The sequence below is a fragment of the Macrobrachium nipponense genome, chromosome 2 (assembly GCF_015104395.2).
Source record: "Macrobrachium nipponense isolate FS-2020 chromosome 2, ASM1510439v2, whole genome shotgun sequence".
NCBI classification, from domain to species: domain Eukaryota; kingdom Metazoa; phylum Arthropoda; class Malacostraca; order Decapoda; family Palaemonidae; genus Macrobrachium; species Macrobrachium nipponense.
In genome coordinates this window covers 116,896,383-116,912,977 of record NC_087201.1, presented here as the reverse complement: position 1 = coordinate 116,912,977, position 16,595 = coordinate 116,896,383, and the positions used below count along the sequence as shown (strand labels likewise).

Sequence of the window (16,595 nt, the reverse complement as noted above, 5' to 3'; positions counted from 1 at the left end):
TCTCTTACATCTCTCTCTCCTACCTGCCTCGCTAGCATTCTTGCCGTAGCTCGGTCGTTACCGGGTTCATACGTTACCTTGGATGGCATTTCCGTATATATTGATGATTTGTACTGTATATATTTGTATCTGGGTCTAATGTCCCTATGTGATGATTTTGTTGACTGGTGTGTGTTATTTGAACCATTGTGGGTTATCTAACCCGTTTGTGTAGATAAGCTTAATTTTAAAGATTATTGAAACTTTCATTTGCTTGATGTTTTATTGTTTATTGTAATGATTTATTATCTACATTATAGTATTTAACTCTAATCGAGTTTTACTTTACCTGTATTTTTGGTTATCTGCACTTTCTTCCAAGCTGGAGCGACATAGGCTGAGCCCAGAAAAGGGATTTTGATGAAGGAAAAATCTATTTCTGGGCAATGACCTGTGTCGCCCAGTGAAATCCCACCCCACTGTTTCTTCCACACCCTATTTGGCCCAGCTTGAGTACTATCTACAGGAATGAAAACAAAGGCGCTAGTTGTAGTAGTAGCGGGTAGCGGGGCCTTAGATCGGCTCCTCTGTAGACGAGGGATATTGAGGAAGGGAGAGACTAAATGGCAAGGGACCTCTGGTAGTGGTTTCCACTCGCCTCAGATACCATACCGACACCTTTATTAAAGGTGAGCGAGCCAGTATACTCTGGCATTACCATGTTAATTTTTCTCTGGGATTTGTAGCAATACTTTACCTTAGAAATGAACACTAAAGGAAGCATTTCACTGGGCGACACAGGTCATTGCCAAGAAATAGATTTTTCCTTCGTCAAAATCCCTTTTTTAATATGCAAGTGAAAAAATTTTTAATTTATGGTTTCCGGTTCAAGAGACTTATCAACTTAAAAGGTCATAGGAGATGTTTCCTCTCTTGGTTGATAATTTTTGGTACTATGGCAGAATTATAATATTTCCTGGTCAAAGGTGCTTTGTCTGTCACTTCTCAAAAATTTCTTCCTGGTCCTTTGGAAACCACCATCAGTAAAATCTGTGGGTTAGCATCATTCTGACTTTCATGGGTTAGTGAAATTCTGACTTTCAAAGTGGTTTAAATCTTTGACCAAAAACTCAGAATCACTTAATTTGAAAGCTCATAAAACCATACTTGAGAAAACTGATCTTTGTCTTACATTACATTTTGAACAATTATGAATGAAAATATTTTCTGTTGTAGGGTGAGATAATACTTTAAATTTAATTTTTTTTCAGTGCTTACAATGACCATTTCAAGCATTTCAAGAGAAGCAAGGGCTCATTTAATTTAATATGTTGTCTGTAAATCTTAACCAAACTAGAATTAATAATACAGTATTGGGAATGCATTTAAAAAATCCAGAAAGTAATTTTGAAAATTTTCTGGTGAAAAGAATAAAAAAATAAAAGCACTAACCTAGTTGTTATGAAATCAAACCATGGTTTTGAAGTTAAGGTTTACAGTACAGTACTACAGTAAATAACACAATTTTCTAGTCATTAACATAGCATAGGATAAAAACCTATTTTGGGTACAATATGAATCCATATGAAAGTTCCATATGAACTAGTATGGATTTTAAGGATGGGTGCCTCCAAATGCCAGGAAAACTTTTTTTTCTCTTAAGAAGTGACAGATCAAGAACCTCTGACCTTGACAGTATTTTAGTCCTGCTATGCTAACTAATTATTAACAATGATTAGTAGCCTGGAATGTTGGAAAATAAATGTTATTTAGGAAGTTATTTGCTGATCAAGAGCTTTCATTTTAAAATAAAGTGCAATGCAAACAAGAGGGATTTGTAAAATTAAAATTTTATCATGCAATATTGCTTATATTGAACATATCTGGAAGCACTGAACTGTGCTGAAGAGTGGCACAAAATAAAAGCAAAAATTTACTGTCATCTCCCCATTTTGGTAAATCTCAAACATTTTACAATAAATATACACACTCAGAATTGATTGGTTTTAGTTTTTATCTGTTATAAAATTGTGTGAGCTGCAATTATATTCTACAAAATAAAATAAATTATTAGAAAAACGTGTATAGCTAGGTAAAATTTATGAATGTCTTGGAAAAGAGGCCCAGCACAGGGTTATAAATATTCACTTTCAACTTCCGATAGAAGGTACAGAAAAATTTGTAGAATTTTTTTCCTTACACCATGTGCATTTGCATATCTCCCTCTTTCCATTGATATTTACTTAACCCATACCTTACGGCTTAATATGAACAAATATTTTTATTTTCAAAGGATTCTGAAGTAAAACAGAAGTAAATCACTAACTTTTATATCATTATTTTGGTAGGTATATGTTTTTGGCTATGTCTTGCTTCTGTATATTTGGACAATTTGCCTAATTGGTACTATACTGTAGGCCTCTGTTAAACTTTTACAATACCCTGAGGATGAACTTTTAATACAGTTGAAAGTCAAATTCTCTGCATATTTTCATGAATATCCTCATAACAGTTTTTACGTATACCTAAAAAAACCAAGTAGTACTGTACAACACCATACCAGCAACTGTACACGTGCCAATGGCAAAATAAATCATATTTTTAAAGATAGTGATGTTTTTGGCTTAAGAAAACAACTACCGTGACTTTCCCTTTTTCATTCTATTTAATGGAAAGTCAGGGGTGAGTACCATGAAACTATATACATCTACTGACATCCTATTAAATTGTAAAATCACTAAAAAGTGTTACAAAATGAAGAAATGAGATGGAACAAGAATATAGTTACAACTCTGAACTATTTGATAGCAGAGCAGTGAATGGAATTTGTTATGAAATGAGTGTGTGTCACTCTTGTGGTAGAATATTCACTTGAAACAGTGACTACATTTACTGAATGACTCGACTCTTGGTTCACAAACATGTGCCAGGCATTGCAGCAAAAGTGAAAGACGACATTTGTTCGTTATAAGGACCCAAACATTCTAATACTAGAGAGTGTTACATTCTATGTCAGAGGAAATGCTAGTACAAGAAATAAACTCGCAGCATTACACACCAGACTATCAACAGGAATTATGTCCAGTTCTGAAAGGAGAGAGAGAACTGAAACCCTCAATTAAAAGTGAATGGGAAACGTTCAGGTCCACACGGTACTAAGCCTTACTGTGGTTATCAAATGATCAGCATCAATCACATTCACTGTGGTACCATATTACATGTTGAAATCAGTCAATGCTAACAAACCATAAAATTTAATACAAATAAAAAGAAATAGGGTAGAAATTGAAAACTTGAATTAAAACTAAAAACCATCACTATTTTCAAGAAAAGGAACTGATGGAAATTAGTTTTCCCAACATAGCAAGACCACTACTTCTCATGAGAAAATTTTAGAAATCCAAGGTTACTAAGAGATCTCTCAAGAAGGAATATTGTAACACATTTGGAGGATGTTTGGATATTAATAGAAGTGGAGAAAATTTTTTAAAAATCTTGATTAATGGTATTTGGAAATTGATAAGAGATGTACATATACATTTATTGATTTTATAAGAGATGTATACATTTATTGATTTTAAGAGTAGCAATAAAAAGGTTGAAAGATGATAAACTGGCAGAGAGAGAGAGCAGCTAATAAACTAGAAATGCTTGTGGTAAAAGGAAAAATAAATTACATTAAAAAAAAGCCATAAAGGGTGAAGGAAAGCAGAATGAATGAGAGAGGGTAAAACATTGGCTAAGATGAGGACAGTAAAAGTTGGAACTGATGTGAGTGCGGGATGGGCGAGTGCGGGATGGGAAAACGTCAGGGACATAAGGTAAGCTTGACAACAATGCATTAATGGTTTATTCAGTGAAAACACTGCAAGACTTAACAAAATAAAATGACAAATGATGCACCCATAAGAGAAATGGCGCTGGGCAGTATAAACAGAAATCTCCACTAATAATTTTTTTATGCACAATGTTGTTCAATGACAAGAATTAGGAAAAGTATCAAGTGGTATTGAATATTGGCATTTTTATATGTCAATTATAACAAACTCTGAGCAGCATTCAAAGCTACCTGATTGTGATGTCTTATGGTTAACTATTTTTCTCAGAAATTCATATAACATCGATATGAATGAGAAACAAGGTGTGTAGGAAATATAGCGCTCCATACCTTTAAAATTATGAATCAACAGAAGTAAAGATTTCCTTTGCCTACTATTATAAAATGGGTAATATCATATTTGTGTTGTCTGTATTAAATAATTTGTTTTTGTATTCTTCGATATTTCTGTGTAATGGGGTTGCTGTAACGAACGTTGCACCTCTCTTTCGGGCTCAGTTCACCTCGTGCACTAGGCAAGTTGACTTCTCCCTCTGAAGTCTGAAGAAGGGTTCAACGTTTGGAAGCGTAGATTGAAGTTTAGGTTAGTGTTCTGGACATTTTAAATTTGTAAATCCCTAGACTTTATTCATATTTTGGATGCTAGTGTACGAGGGTTCTCTCAAGAGATTGTTTATTGAATTTGTTCATTGAATTAGCCTATAGTGTGTTCTGGAGGTACCAGGTAAGGACGCTTTGTTTATTTTCACGTAACTACTACTTGAATTCTTGTATGATTTAGCTAGTTTCATTGTGACTGTATCATGTTGATGTCATATTCTAACTTTCTGCAGTCATATTATTCATTTTGCGATGTTTTCATCAAGGTACTGATTCGAATTATCCTTCCTTTCAGTTCAAATGTAATAATACACGTCAGACAACTTTTATATGGAAAACCAATAAAGAAAAACATATATGTTGGTGTCAATTAGAACCCCTATTTGAAACACACCCTACATAAAATTTGAACCGTTCCACGCTGTTTGGGGTAAAACGGAAGAAAATGGGCACTGAATTCAACCCAGACACGCTGGTGGCGCCGTCGCTCAGCAAAGGCGACACTGAAGCCAGTCGCGTGACCAAGATGTCCTCCCCCAAGGCTCAAGAAATGCTCGAATATGAGGACATCGCTTCAAACACCGGAAACAGCTCTGATGGCGGTGTATCTACCACGTCAAGCACCGCTGCTCGGAAATTAGAATATGAGAAAGCTGTTATTGAAAGAGATAAAGAAGAAAGAGCTGCCGAAATGAAGATGAAACAATAAAAAATCAACAACGAAATTAAGCGAATGAAGCTCCAAGAAGAATCATTGAAAATTCAAATGGAACAAGAAAGAATTAAAAGGCAACAAGAACAGAATTAAACAGAAGCATATTAGAAGCTGAAGTGCTTAGAAACGAAATGAAGAAAATTGAAGCTGAGAGAAATATTAGGAGAGCAGAAGTAGTTTTAGAAGCCGGAAGTTGTGCAGGCATTAGAACAGGAAGCATGCTCTCTGTTTCATGCAGTCTGTTTGGCAGACCAAAAATACCCATTGGAATTTCAATGCCTGCAGAGACTCCTATGACCAAAACTACAAAGGATTTTAAGATTTCCTCTGCTCCACTACCCAAGACTATTTTGAAAAATGGGGCTTCAACTACAACACCAATATCCGGCCTCAATCCATTGACCCCTCCCTTCACCAACACGAGAATGCATCACCCACCGCCACCCACAATACCTCTGGATATGGCAGTTACAAACCGATCAGTATGGAGGAGTCTCTGTACCAAATGCAGAGGCTCACACAGGTAATTATTGAACAACAACGTCAAACAGTTTTGCCACTTACCAAAATTCCCACCTTCAGTGGCGATGTAACTCGGTATATGAAATTTATCGATACTTTTGACTGTTGTTAGTACAAATACAGATGATCCAGGGCGTAGGCTTACTTCTTAGAGCAGCATCTTACTGGCAAGGCATTGAAATGCATTCAATTTTGCAAATACTTAGACCAGCTGTGGGATATGTTAAGGCAAGGGCAGAGTTGGAAAATCGGTATGGGGATGGCCGTGACCTCACTCAATGTTATCTTGATAAGATCCGGGCTCACAAACCTGTAAAGACTGCCGAAGAATTTTATGGAGTTCTGCTACGAGAATGTGAGTATGCAATTGCTTCTGGGGGTATAAATATAGACCCAGTCACTGTAATGTGCCATCCATTGAATATTAGGACCTGTGTTGAGGAGCTGCCAATTGATGTCCGCAGAAGATGGGAAAGAAATGAAGCTAAAGCGAGAGTGATTCAGTAGACCCCAGCTACCTATCATGACTTAGTCGAATTTGTAGTCAACGAGTCCTTACACGCTGAAAGGATACAAGAGCAGCAAAAACTATCTGACAGCATGAGTAAGCAGCCTGTAGCTGCTTTAGGTAAGAAGATCCAGCAATCTAGCAAGACCTTCCTGACAAGCGACGGGTCTGGTGGGACAGTTGCAGTATGTGAATTTTGCGGAAGGAAAGGCCACAGCTTCGAGAAATGTTTTAGTTTAATCAAGAAAGACCATAAATCAAAGCAAGACTTCCTTCTTAGTAAGGGTAGATGTTACAGATGTTTGGTCAAGGGGCACGTGGCACCCATTTGCAAGAGCAAGATAAGTTGTGCGATCTGTAAGGTTCCAAACCATTGTACCCTGATGCATCGAGATAACAGAGGTCGCAGCGAAGAGTATGAGTTCAGCACTGTCAGGGAATACAGCGGCTCCTCCCGCTAAGGAAGAAGACCTAACGAGGACCCCATCCACAAAGGAAGAAGCCACCAACGAGGCTGGTACAGAATCCAAGCCTGTAGAAAATAGAAATTCAGCTGTGTCCTGCTTCACACAAGATCATGACGGTACGGTCGCCCTTCCTTTGTTGCCACTCATTATTGCATGCAAGGGAAATCGGAGGTGTACAGCTTCCTATGTTTGTCTCGATTATTGTTCAACCACTTCTTACATCACCAAGCGCCCAGTTCAGGCCCTAGGAATTGTGACCTCGTGCTGAGGAAAGAAGCACAATATGAAAACACTTGCTGGCAATGATCTTAAAGATAATCCTGAAATAGTATTTGGCTTACAAGTTCAAGGTTTAAAAGGCGAAGGACTTCTCAGTCTAAAGGTGACAGTAGTAGTGGACGACATACCAGCTACGTCTAACGACATGGCTATATCTACTGACCTCAAAAGATGGCCCTACCTTCGTCTCGTTAGTCTTGAAGATGCACCCAAAGTAGAAAGACGAGTAGAACTTCTATTTGGGGGAGACAATCCTGCTGCCCATAGGTTCACTGAGATCGTGTCCAGTGAGAACGACGGACCAAAGGCGGCAATGACTCGATTTGACAGTTGGGTGGTATATGGACCTCTAGAACCCCTTGGTGAAGACCACTTGCCCACTGAGGCATCAATTCACTTGACAATGGCAACGAGTAGGCCTATAAATGAATGCTTGAAGGAACACTTCAATCGTGACTTTGCTGAGTGCGAAATGGATAGCAAGCTAGAGGATTCATAAGAAGATAAGCTCTTTTTGGAAAAGGCAAATGAATCCATTACCTACCTAAATGGACGTTACTCCATCGGCTTACCATTTCGCAATGATGGCCCCCTACCAAACAACAAGGCGCAGGCAGAGAGTAGGCTTAATTCGCTAATGCGCAAACTTCTGAAGAATGAAAAATTTAGGGCAGACTATACAACATTTGTAGAAGCCATGTTCAGCAAAGGATACACCGAAATAGTACCACCGGATAAACTTAGGAGAAATGATGGGAGGGTATGGTATTTATCGCATCATGGCATTTACCACCCTATGAAGCCAGACAAGATTAGGGTGGTATTCGATTGCTCAGCTCGCTTCTTAGGCATCGCTCTGAATGATGTCTTGCTACAAGGTCAAGATCTCACAAGTAGCCTCGTCGGAGTCTTGCTGAGATTCCAGGACAGCCATGTGCCTATCTTGGCTGACATACAAGAAATGTTTTGTCAGGTTTACGTTCCTGCATCTGACAGGGATGTCTTAAGATTTCTCTGGTGGCCTGATGGTAACTTGATGAGGGAGCCATTAGAGTGCCGAATGACTACGCATCCATTTGGAGCGACTTCTTCTCCAAGCTTGGTAAATTTTGTACTTATAGAACTGCTGATGACCATCAAGATAAATTCAGCAAAGAAACAAGAAATTCTCTGAAAAGGCATTGCTACATGGATGATTTGCTTAAGTCTGTGGAGACTACGGAAATAGGTGGTGAGATGGCGCTTAATCTCATCCAACTCGCTGCTCTTGGAGGCTTTCGACTGACCAAGTGGAAATCTGCTGATCCTGCTGTCTTGGAGAATATACCTGAAGAGGATAGAGCTCGGCTCATAAAGGAGTTTACTATAGAGCGCCATCTGCCTTCTGAACGAGCGCTCGGCGTTGATTGGTCACTAGAAACGGACACACTTGGGTATCATCCAAAGCTGAGTCTGGAAGTTCTTACGACTCGAAGAGGAGTTCTGTCGATGATAGCAGGAACTTACGACCTGATAGGATACGCAGGACCATTCATCCTCCGAGCTAAACAACTTATTCAGTGGTTGTGCAAGAGAGGTCTTGACTGGGATCAACCCATGGATAGTCCTATCTGGCTAAGTGGTCCAGCATTTCTGCGTCGTGAGGAATGTCATTGGCCCCTGATGCCGGAGGACTTGAAGAATGCACAGTTGGGTAGTGACCCCAAAGTAAAGTTAGAAGCTTCCTGCCTAGTTACTACTACTGGAGCAGCAGAAATGTCCATTCTGGAAAGGTTCTCGTCTCTGGAACTGCTTGTTCGCAAAGTTGCTTGGCTTCGAAGGTTCCCATACAATGTACGTGTGAAACAAAAGGGCTTGCCACTAGAATTGGGCCCTAACCTGAGTGTTGCAGAGCTCGAAAACAGCAAATCGACAATCTTCAAAGCTGTTCAAGCAGAAAGCTTCGCATTAGAACTGACGAAAATCGGAGACACACCGTCAACTCCTGCCAATACCAGAAATTTGCCTCTCACCAGCAAAATTGCAAGACTGAACCCCTTCTTGGCCGAAGATGGGCTACTACGAGTAGGGGGGCAGATTGAACAAGAGCCAGACGGAATTTGACGCTAAGCATCAAATCCTACTACCTAAGACATCGACCGTATCCAAGCTTTTAGTGAGAAAGATTCGTGAAGATTCTGGACATTCTGGTTGAAACTATGTTCTGTCGAAATTGCGACAAAAATACTGGATCATTGGAGCAGGTGCCCTAATAAGGAGCATTATTTCAAAGTGCGTTATCTGTAAACGCTTGTCAGCTCGACCAATGAATCAGAAAATGTCTGAACTTCCAGCCTATCGGGTCACTCCCAGTAAACCTCCATTCACAAGTACAGGCGTCGACTGCTTTGGGCCCTTCGTGATGAAGAGAGGACATGTCGAGCACAAGCGCTACGGCATTATATTCATGTGCCTTACATCTCGTGCTGTTCACTTGGAAGTGATGGATGCGATGGACACAGACGCATTCGTGAACGCATTGCGTAGATTCTTATCCTGACGAGGCGGCATTGAAATTCTTCATTCCGACAATGGTAGTAACTTCATTGGGGCAGAGCGGGAGCTACGGATGGAGTTCGAGAAGATAGTTAGTAAGCAAGTTGTGGCCGAGTTATCTACTAAGGGCGTCACATGGATCTTTAACCCTCCATATGCGTCCCACTTTGGGGGCATATGGGAGCGCCAGATAAGGTCAGTGCGTCGCATTCTTGGTGCGCTCCTTCAACATCAGGTACAATGAAGACAACCTTCGGACACTGCTGTGCGGGGTTGAAGCAATTTTAAACAGCAGACCTCTCACTAGATCATCAGAGAATCCCCATGATCTAGAGCCCATTGAAGGGACCAGTTACATCTCCAGGAGTATTCCAATGGCAAGACTTGTACATTAAGCAAAAATGGCGCCAGGTGCAGTATCTTGCTAATCAGTTTTGGATTCGTTGGCGAAGAGAATACCTTCCTTTGTTGCAGGAGCGACAGCGCTGGTACTGAAAATGACGCAATCTCGCCATCAATGACGTAGTTCTGGTGGTGGACGAAGACGCTCCCTGACGTTCTTGGTCTTTGGGCAAAGTACTGGAGGTGGTGAAGGAACAGAGCGGGCTAGTGAGAAAGGCTAGGATTAAAACCAAATCCGGAGAATACTTGCGACCTATTTCAAAGTTATGCTGTCTTCTAGAAAGTGAGTGCAATGAAAGCGTGATCGATAACTCAAGCGATATGTGATCTATAAAGTAGTCATTATACAGTACTCCATTGGTAAAGAGTTCGTGGATTCTAATTAAAGGAAAGTTTTAGTTTTAATTTAGTAATCAGTGCTTTATATTTCCCAGTGATGAGTAATCGAACCAGTCGATTAGTGGGGGGTGTAGGAAATATAGCTCTCCATACCTTTAAAATTATGAATCAACAGAAGTAAAGATTTCATTTGCATACTATTATAAAATGGTCTGTATTAAATAATTTATGTAATAATGATTGAAATGGTCTGTATTAAATAATTTATGTAATAATGATTGATAGATTTTTTGTATCAGTTTTGTATTCTTTGATATTTCTGTGTAATGGGGTTGCTGTAACGAACGTTGCCACCTCTCTTTCGGACTCAGTTCACCTCGTGCACTCTGCAAGTTAACTTCTCCCTATGAAGTCTTAAGAAGGGTTCAACGTTTGGAAGCGTAGATTGAAGTTTATGTTAGTGTTTTGGACATTTTAAAGTTGTAAATCCCTAGACTTTATTCATATTTTGGATGCAGGTGTACGAGGGTTCTCTCAAGAGATTGTTTATTGAATTTGTTTATTGAATTAGCCTAGTGTGTGTTCTGGAGATACCAGGTAAGGACGCTTTGTTTATTTTCATGTAACTACTTGAATTCTTGTATGATTTAGTTGTTCATTGTGACTGTATCATATTGATGTCATATTCTAACTTTCTACAGTCGTATTATTCATTTTGCGATGTTTTCATCAAGGTACTGATTCGAATTATCCTTCCTTTTAGTTAAAATGTAATAATACACCGTCAGACAAGTTTTACATATATGGAAAGCCAATAAAGAAAAACTTATATATTGGTGTCAATTAGAACCCCTATTTGAAACACACCCTACAAGGTGAAGATGAGCACCCAATTACCTGGCTGGATAACCCTACACAGCTTCTTTGAAATTTTATCAGTGTACTTTGCAATGCATTTTTTTTCTATACTAGAGGGGGTGAGGGAAACAAGACACACCTAATGTAGTGCATTAATCTTGCATGACTAACATTCTCTAATGATTATACGTACAAGTTTCAAGTCGTTTTGATGAATAAACCATCACTCTCAGCACCTCTTTAACTACCGCTTGCCATGTTGTTGATGAAAATTACTGCGTACAAATAAACTGCCGAAATTATGTTGAAGAAAAGCAATGGGTGTAAGAATCCCCACAAAATATAATGGAACTTTGAGTAATATTGTAATTTTGATTTTTCCCAGACTACTGATGCCACTACCAGCCAAAACATGACAAGTAGAGCATGAGTGCCTTTTTCACTCACTTAACTATGACCATCACTACAGTGAAAATGAACAATAGAATATATACAGTTACAAAACATAACTGACAGAAAAGGGAAATGTTCCTATGGCTTTTTACCCTTTCCTACTGTCTTCCATTTCTTTATTGCAAGGGAAACCAGAAAAACTGAACAAATCTTTAAAATATTGAGGAGTAAAGTTGATGAAAATTATTTCTGGTTCATTTCATTGCAGGAACCTGAAACATCAACAATTCAATAACTAATAAAAAAAATAAAAATAAAAATACTTAGAACTGTGGATTTGGCAAAGTTTTAAGTTTCATGAATGAGAATATTTGAAATAAAGGATACAAAACTAAAATTTTTTGAATTAATTATAGGAACAAACTAGAATTTTTGGGATACATTAAAAAGGAGACAATAGGAGAAGCATCCGGATGGAATATGGAGAGAGACAAGAGGAGAGAGGACACCTGCAGAACTTATGCAGACTACAAGTGATAGAATATACCATATGTAAAAATGTTCTTGATTGCTAAAGTCAGGAAAACTATTGAACAATGAAGGAATGATGATACTATATAGGACAGAAAACTATTGAACAATGAAGGAATGATGATACTATATAGGACAGAAAGCTTCTCTGACCCATATAAGTAAAAGAAAACAGAGAAAGGGAAAAATTAGATCTGTTTCAAAGTCAACTAATACTTAAGAAGCAATGAAGATGCAAAATCAAGCAGTGCAAAATGAGAGCATGGCCCCAAAGCTGCAGGCAATTACACAATGATTCCAGGGAATCTGAATACCCTAGGTACAGTTATTTTAGATTTCCAATATATGTAGTTCCATGAGGACTTGATTACTTGATAACAATAGATACCATGTCTTAGAGGGTGACAGATCATTGTATAAAAAAAATGTGTCCTAAAACCAAGATTAATATAATAAGCTTCTCTGCAATTTCTTACCAATTTTTTTATAACTCCTTCTACCATTCACAAAGGTATGGATGAAAATTTTCACAACAGTACTTTATACTTTAAGTTATACTGTTGCTCCTGATATTACAGTGGTACTTCGACATACGAAAGGCTCAACTTACGAAAAACTCGAGATACGAAAGCAAATACGAAAAATTTTACAGCTCTACATACGAAAAGTTTTCAAGATACAAAAGGTTGTTGCTGTAAAGTCCCAAGATTCGCCCGGACCACTGAGAACAATTTTAAAACTCCCACACCGCCAGCTGAGTAAACTCGCCACCATCCTCCCGCTCTCCCATTGGTTCCTGATGCTAGTCACCCCATAAGATCCTGCTCTCCTATTGGTCAGCATCTACCCCTTGTGCTTTAAGTATTCTATTGGTAAAAGGATGCTGTAAATTGAAAAACTTATTCATGCAACACATTTAATAAAAAAAAACATTAGGTAAAGATAGAATAAAGAATAGAAATAAATGGTTATTATACTGTTTGGTAGTTTCAGTAGTTGAAGAGAGATAATGAAAATTTATGGCTTACTGTGTCAAGTGATTGCTTGGCGATCGTTCGATACTCGTAGGTGCTGGATGTAAACAGAAGTTTGGAAGTTTTTTTTTTTTTGTTTATTATAGTTAATGGTTACTTAATAATTATTTGAAATGAGTACATGCAATACATTTAATAAAAAAACTGTGAATTAGATATCATAAAATATAAAATAAATCAGACTGCCAACAAATACGTATTTTTTAGAATTCTTCTTCTATTTTAATATTACGTTACGTATATGTTTCATTATAGCTGTCAGTAACTCGGTATCTCCATTAGGTAAAGATAGAATAAAGAATAGAAATGAATGGTTATTATACTTTTTGGTAGTTTCATTAGTTGAAGAGAGATCCTAATGAAAATTTATGGCTTACTGTGTCCTAGGAAAAGTGATTGCTAGGCGTTCGTTCGGTGCTCGTAAGACAGTAAGAGCTGAATGTAAACAATCGATTGGAAGGTTTTTTTGTTTGTTTGTTTGTGTATTATAGTTAATGATTAATTAATAATTATTTGAAATGAGTACATACTGATTATTTATACATTTTATTGGCATATTCTAAGCTTTTAGCTTCTTAGGTTTAGATGTCAGAATCACAGACTAGGCTACAGTAGCAACCGCTAACATAGGCTAGGCTTGTTGCTAAAGTCCTAATATATGCAGTAAAAATGGGGTTGAACATTACATGCAGTTGAATGTTACTCAAGTACGTACAGTATTTTGCCTTTTTGGAGTCAATATTTCTTCCGTCGGATTGGCATCGTAAACCTTAGAACATGTGTTTTAGGCCTGGAAATATAATTTACAGGGGTGTTTTTGGAGGGCTTGGAACGGATTAGCCATTTTACATGTAAAATGTGGTCCAAGATACGAAAACCTCATGATACGAAGGGCGCCTCGGAACGGATTAATTTCGTATCTCGAGGTACTACTACCTATATATTACTCCTCCTCCTTTTCAACTTAATCCCTAGTTGGTGTCACTGCTGTTAATGAGTTGTTGGAAAAGGCTTATCAAAATCAGCAGACCTGACTAAGGAATAAGTTGAGAAGAAATATTGAGGCAATACTCGAAGCCCCAATTTAACTTAGGACATATAGTATACAGTGACTTTGAAAAAAATGCAGCCAATAGCTTTGTAAAAGAGAGAAAGAATTTATTAAAAAAGTAAGAAAATTACAGATACGTATGTTAATTTTATTTCCTCCCATTTATCTGTCATCAGTGATAAAAAGCAGATATGATGGTGATAAGACAGATAAAAAAATTCCACTGAACTGAATGTAACATAAGAGAAGTACTTACAGGCTATGTTCTCAAGCACTTTGCCACTTTGGCTCCTGAAAAAGCTACTCCATATTGTAGACTATGGCCTTGTGGCTTTAGAGTGTAGTTCATGTTGCTAAGCTCCATGCATGGTATGAACAGACTAAGTTATAATACCCCCCAACAAAATAGTCATACCTTTTCGGAAACTGGAGAAAGGGACTCTGCTATCTTTGAGTCTAGGTTGCCGAGAGCTGCTAAGAGAAGTCCAGTTAGGTGATCACTGTAGGTAGTACCAGCACGAGGGTCTTGAGCGTCCAGAATCTGGCCAAGTTGCTCAAACTAAAAAAAAATAAAAAATTAATATAAAATCATACTCAAAGTGAAAAATTGGGAATATATCAATACTATAGTTGATTCACATTAACCATGCATTTGATGTCTAGGCCAGTCCCTTATGACTCCTAATTGGCTGTTGATAAGCCAGTCACAGGGCTGGAAACTCTCAGTCTCTCTCGATAGTTCACATGGGTAAGATCTGTTCCACATCTCCTGAGAGATTCGTCTTTCAAAAGTATCCCTCAGGAGAGGCGGAACATACATTCTGCCTATGTGAACTCTCGAGAGAGACTTAGAGTTTCCAGCCCTATGATTGAGCTTATCAACAGCCAATCAGGAGTGTCATAAGGGACTGGCCTAGACATCAAATGCACAGTTGATGTGAATCTACTATAGTAATACAGTGGACCTCCCGCATTTGCGTTCTCCGGATTCGTGGACTCATGCATTTGTGGATTTCTCTCAGGAAGATTTCCGCATTATCCGCGGAAAATGTGCCTATTCACAGTATTTTTCCATGAGAAATATCCAAACATTCCTGTTTGTTTTTATTAATTTCATCATAAAATGCACTTCTTGTGATAAAACTATTAAAAAACCAAGTACATATAAAATTTTTTAGTATTTTTATAGGGGTTCCAACTATTTGCAGATTCTAACTATTAGGGGGGGGGGGTTCTGGTACACATCCCCCGCGAATACGGGGGGACCACTGTATTCCTGAGGGTTCTTGATAATTTTCATTGTTAATTCCTAAAAAAATTTTTTGTAAAGACAACATTTAGGCCGTGAGTACACACTCTGTGGCATCAATGTGTGGCGGGGGTGTAGTTTCTCACAGGTTTCCATTGCTTGTAACCTATGTACATAATCCAAATCAAGGGAAAGAAAAGAGACCAGTCATCTTAGTCATTTTCACTTTCATGCTACCATCTTAGGCAAGATACAAACTGTCCTGCTAGGGGCACTGAATGAATTACACAACTTGTTGAGCAGCCACCACCAGACCCAAGGAAGAAGTCTCCAAGGACTGTGGGTAATGTCCCTCAGGTACAAGGAAGTAACAAAGGTTTGGCGAAGCTAAGAACCAGCATTCAAAATCCTATGAAGAGGCAAGTTCTTCTTGAATGCCATGGGGGAACTTAGTCCTCTGTGTGCTCTTGCATACACAGTACATATTGGCAATAGAAGCTGATGATGAGTAGGCATGCTTAACCCTTAGTGGACAGACATGCCCACATGAGTACCTAACACTATTATGCGCCATCAATTTGGGGGAATCGAGTGGAAAAGTGGTGCCATTATTCTATACCCAATGAATTCACTAATGGCAACTTTTAGACTAGCTAAGATGAGAGATTGGGCGGCTAAGAGTTTAGTTGTGGTCTTAACTTCAAGGGAGATTGTGCTGTTTCTCTGTCTCACATGATGTCTTTTTAAAAATTTGCTCATAAATATACCAAAGGGTTGCTGTTGGATTTAGTTCTCACCTTTTATGATAGTATGTCAGTTACGAATGTAATTTTGCAAAGAAAGTGCAAAGCAATAATAGAAAAACATGTATAAATCCAAAAAGTTACTGTATCTTCATTCTTGGTAAATTTACGTAAATAGTTTACAACAAATATGCTCAGAATGTGTTACTGATTTTATTTCTTATCTGTTTTGATATTGTTATAATTTTACAAAATAAAAGAAATTTATTTATTAGAAAAAAACATGTATAACTTGGTAAAGTTTACGATTGTCTTGTAAAAGAGGCCCCATAAGGGTTGTAAATAGTAATTTTCAACTTCTCATAGAAGGAAGGGAAAATTTTTTAGAATTTTTTTTCTAGCACCATGTGCATTTGCATATCTTCCTCTTTCCCTTGAGGTGTTATTTTATTAAATTAGCCGACTTCAAAGCTTCCCCAGTCTGGTGTGCTGCATATTAATTTTCAATACCATCTCCTTAGACTTAATCTCTTTACATAGCCAAAACGAAAT

At 38.1% G+C, this 16,595-nt stretch overlaps 2 protein-coding genes across 6 annotated transcripts in view; one reads left to right on the top strand and one right to left on the bottom strand.

Moving 5' to 3' along the window:
• LOC135220927 (uncharacterized) overlaps positions 1 to 11,080 on the top strand; it is a 241,443-nt gene extending 230,363 nt beyond the window's left edge. For 4 of the 5 annotated variants that reach the window (XM_064258581.1, XM_064258582.1, XM_064258580.1 and 1 more), the window contains one exon: positions 4,713 to 11,080. In XM_064258581.1, the coding sequence (XP_064114651.1) occupies positions 8,097 to 9,011 (915 nt within the window). In that variant the 5' untranslated portion in view covers positions 4,713 to 8,096 and the 3' untranslated portion in view covers positions 9,012 to 11,080. Of the gene's footprint in view, positions 1 to 4,323; positions 4,401 to 4,712 lie in introns of those variants that run through there. The other variant, XM_064258584.1, reaches the window with a different exon arrangement.
• LOC135221282 (BAI1-associated protein 3-like) overlaps positions 1 to 16,595 on the bottom strand; it is a 464,894-nt gene that overhangs the window by 54,543 nt on the left and 393,756 nt on the right. The window contains exon 23 of the mRNA XM_064259094.1: positions 14,467 to 14,610. Coding sequence (XP_064115164.1) covers positions 14,467 to 14,610 — 144 coding nt within the window. The remainder of the gene's footprint in view (positions 1 to 14,466; positions 14,611 to 16,595) is intronic.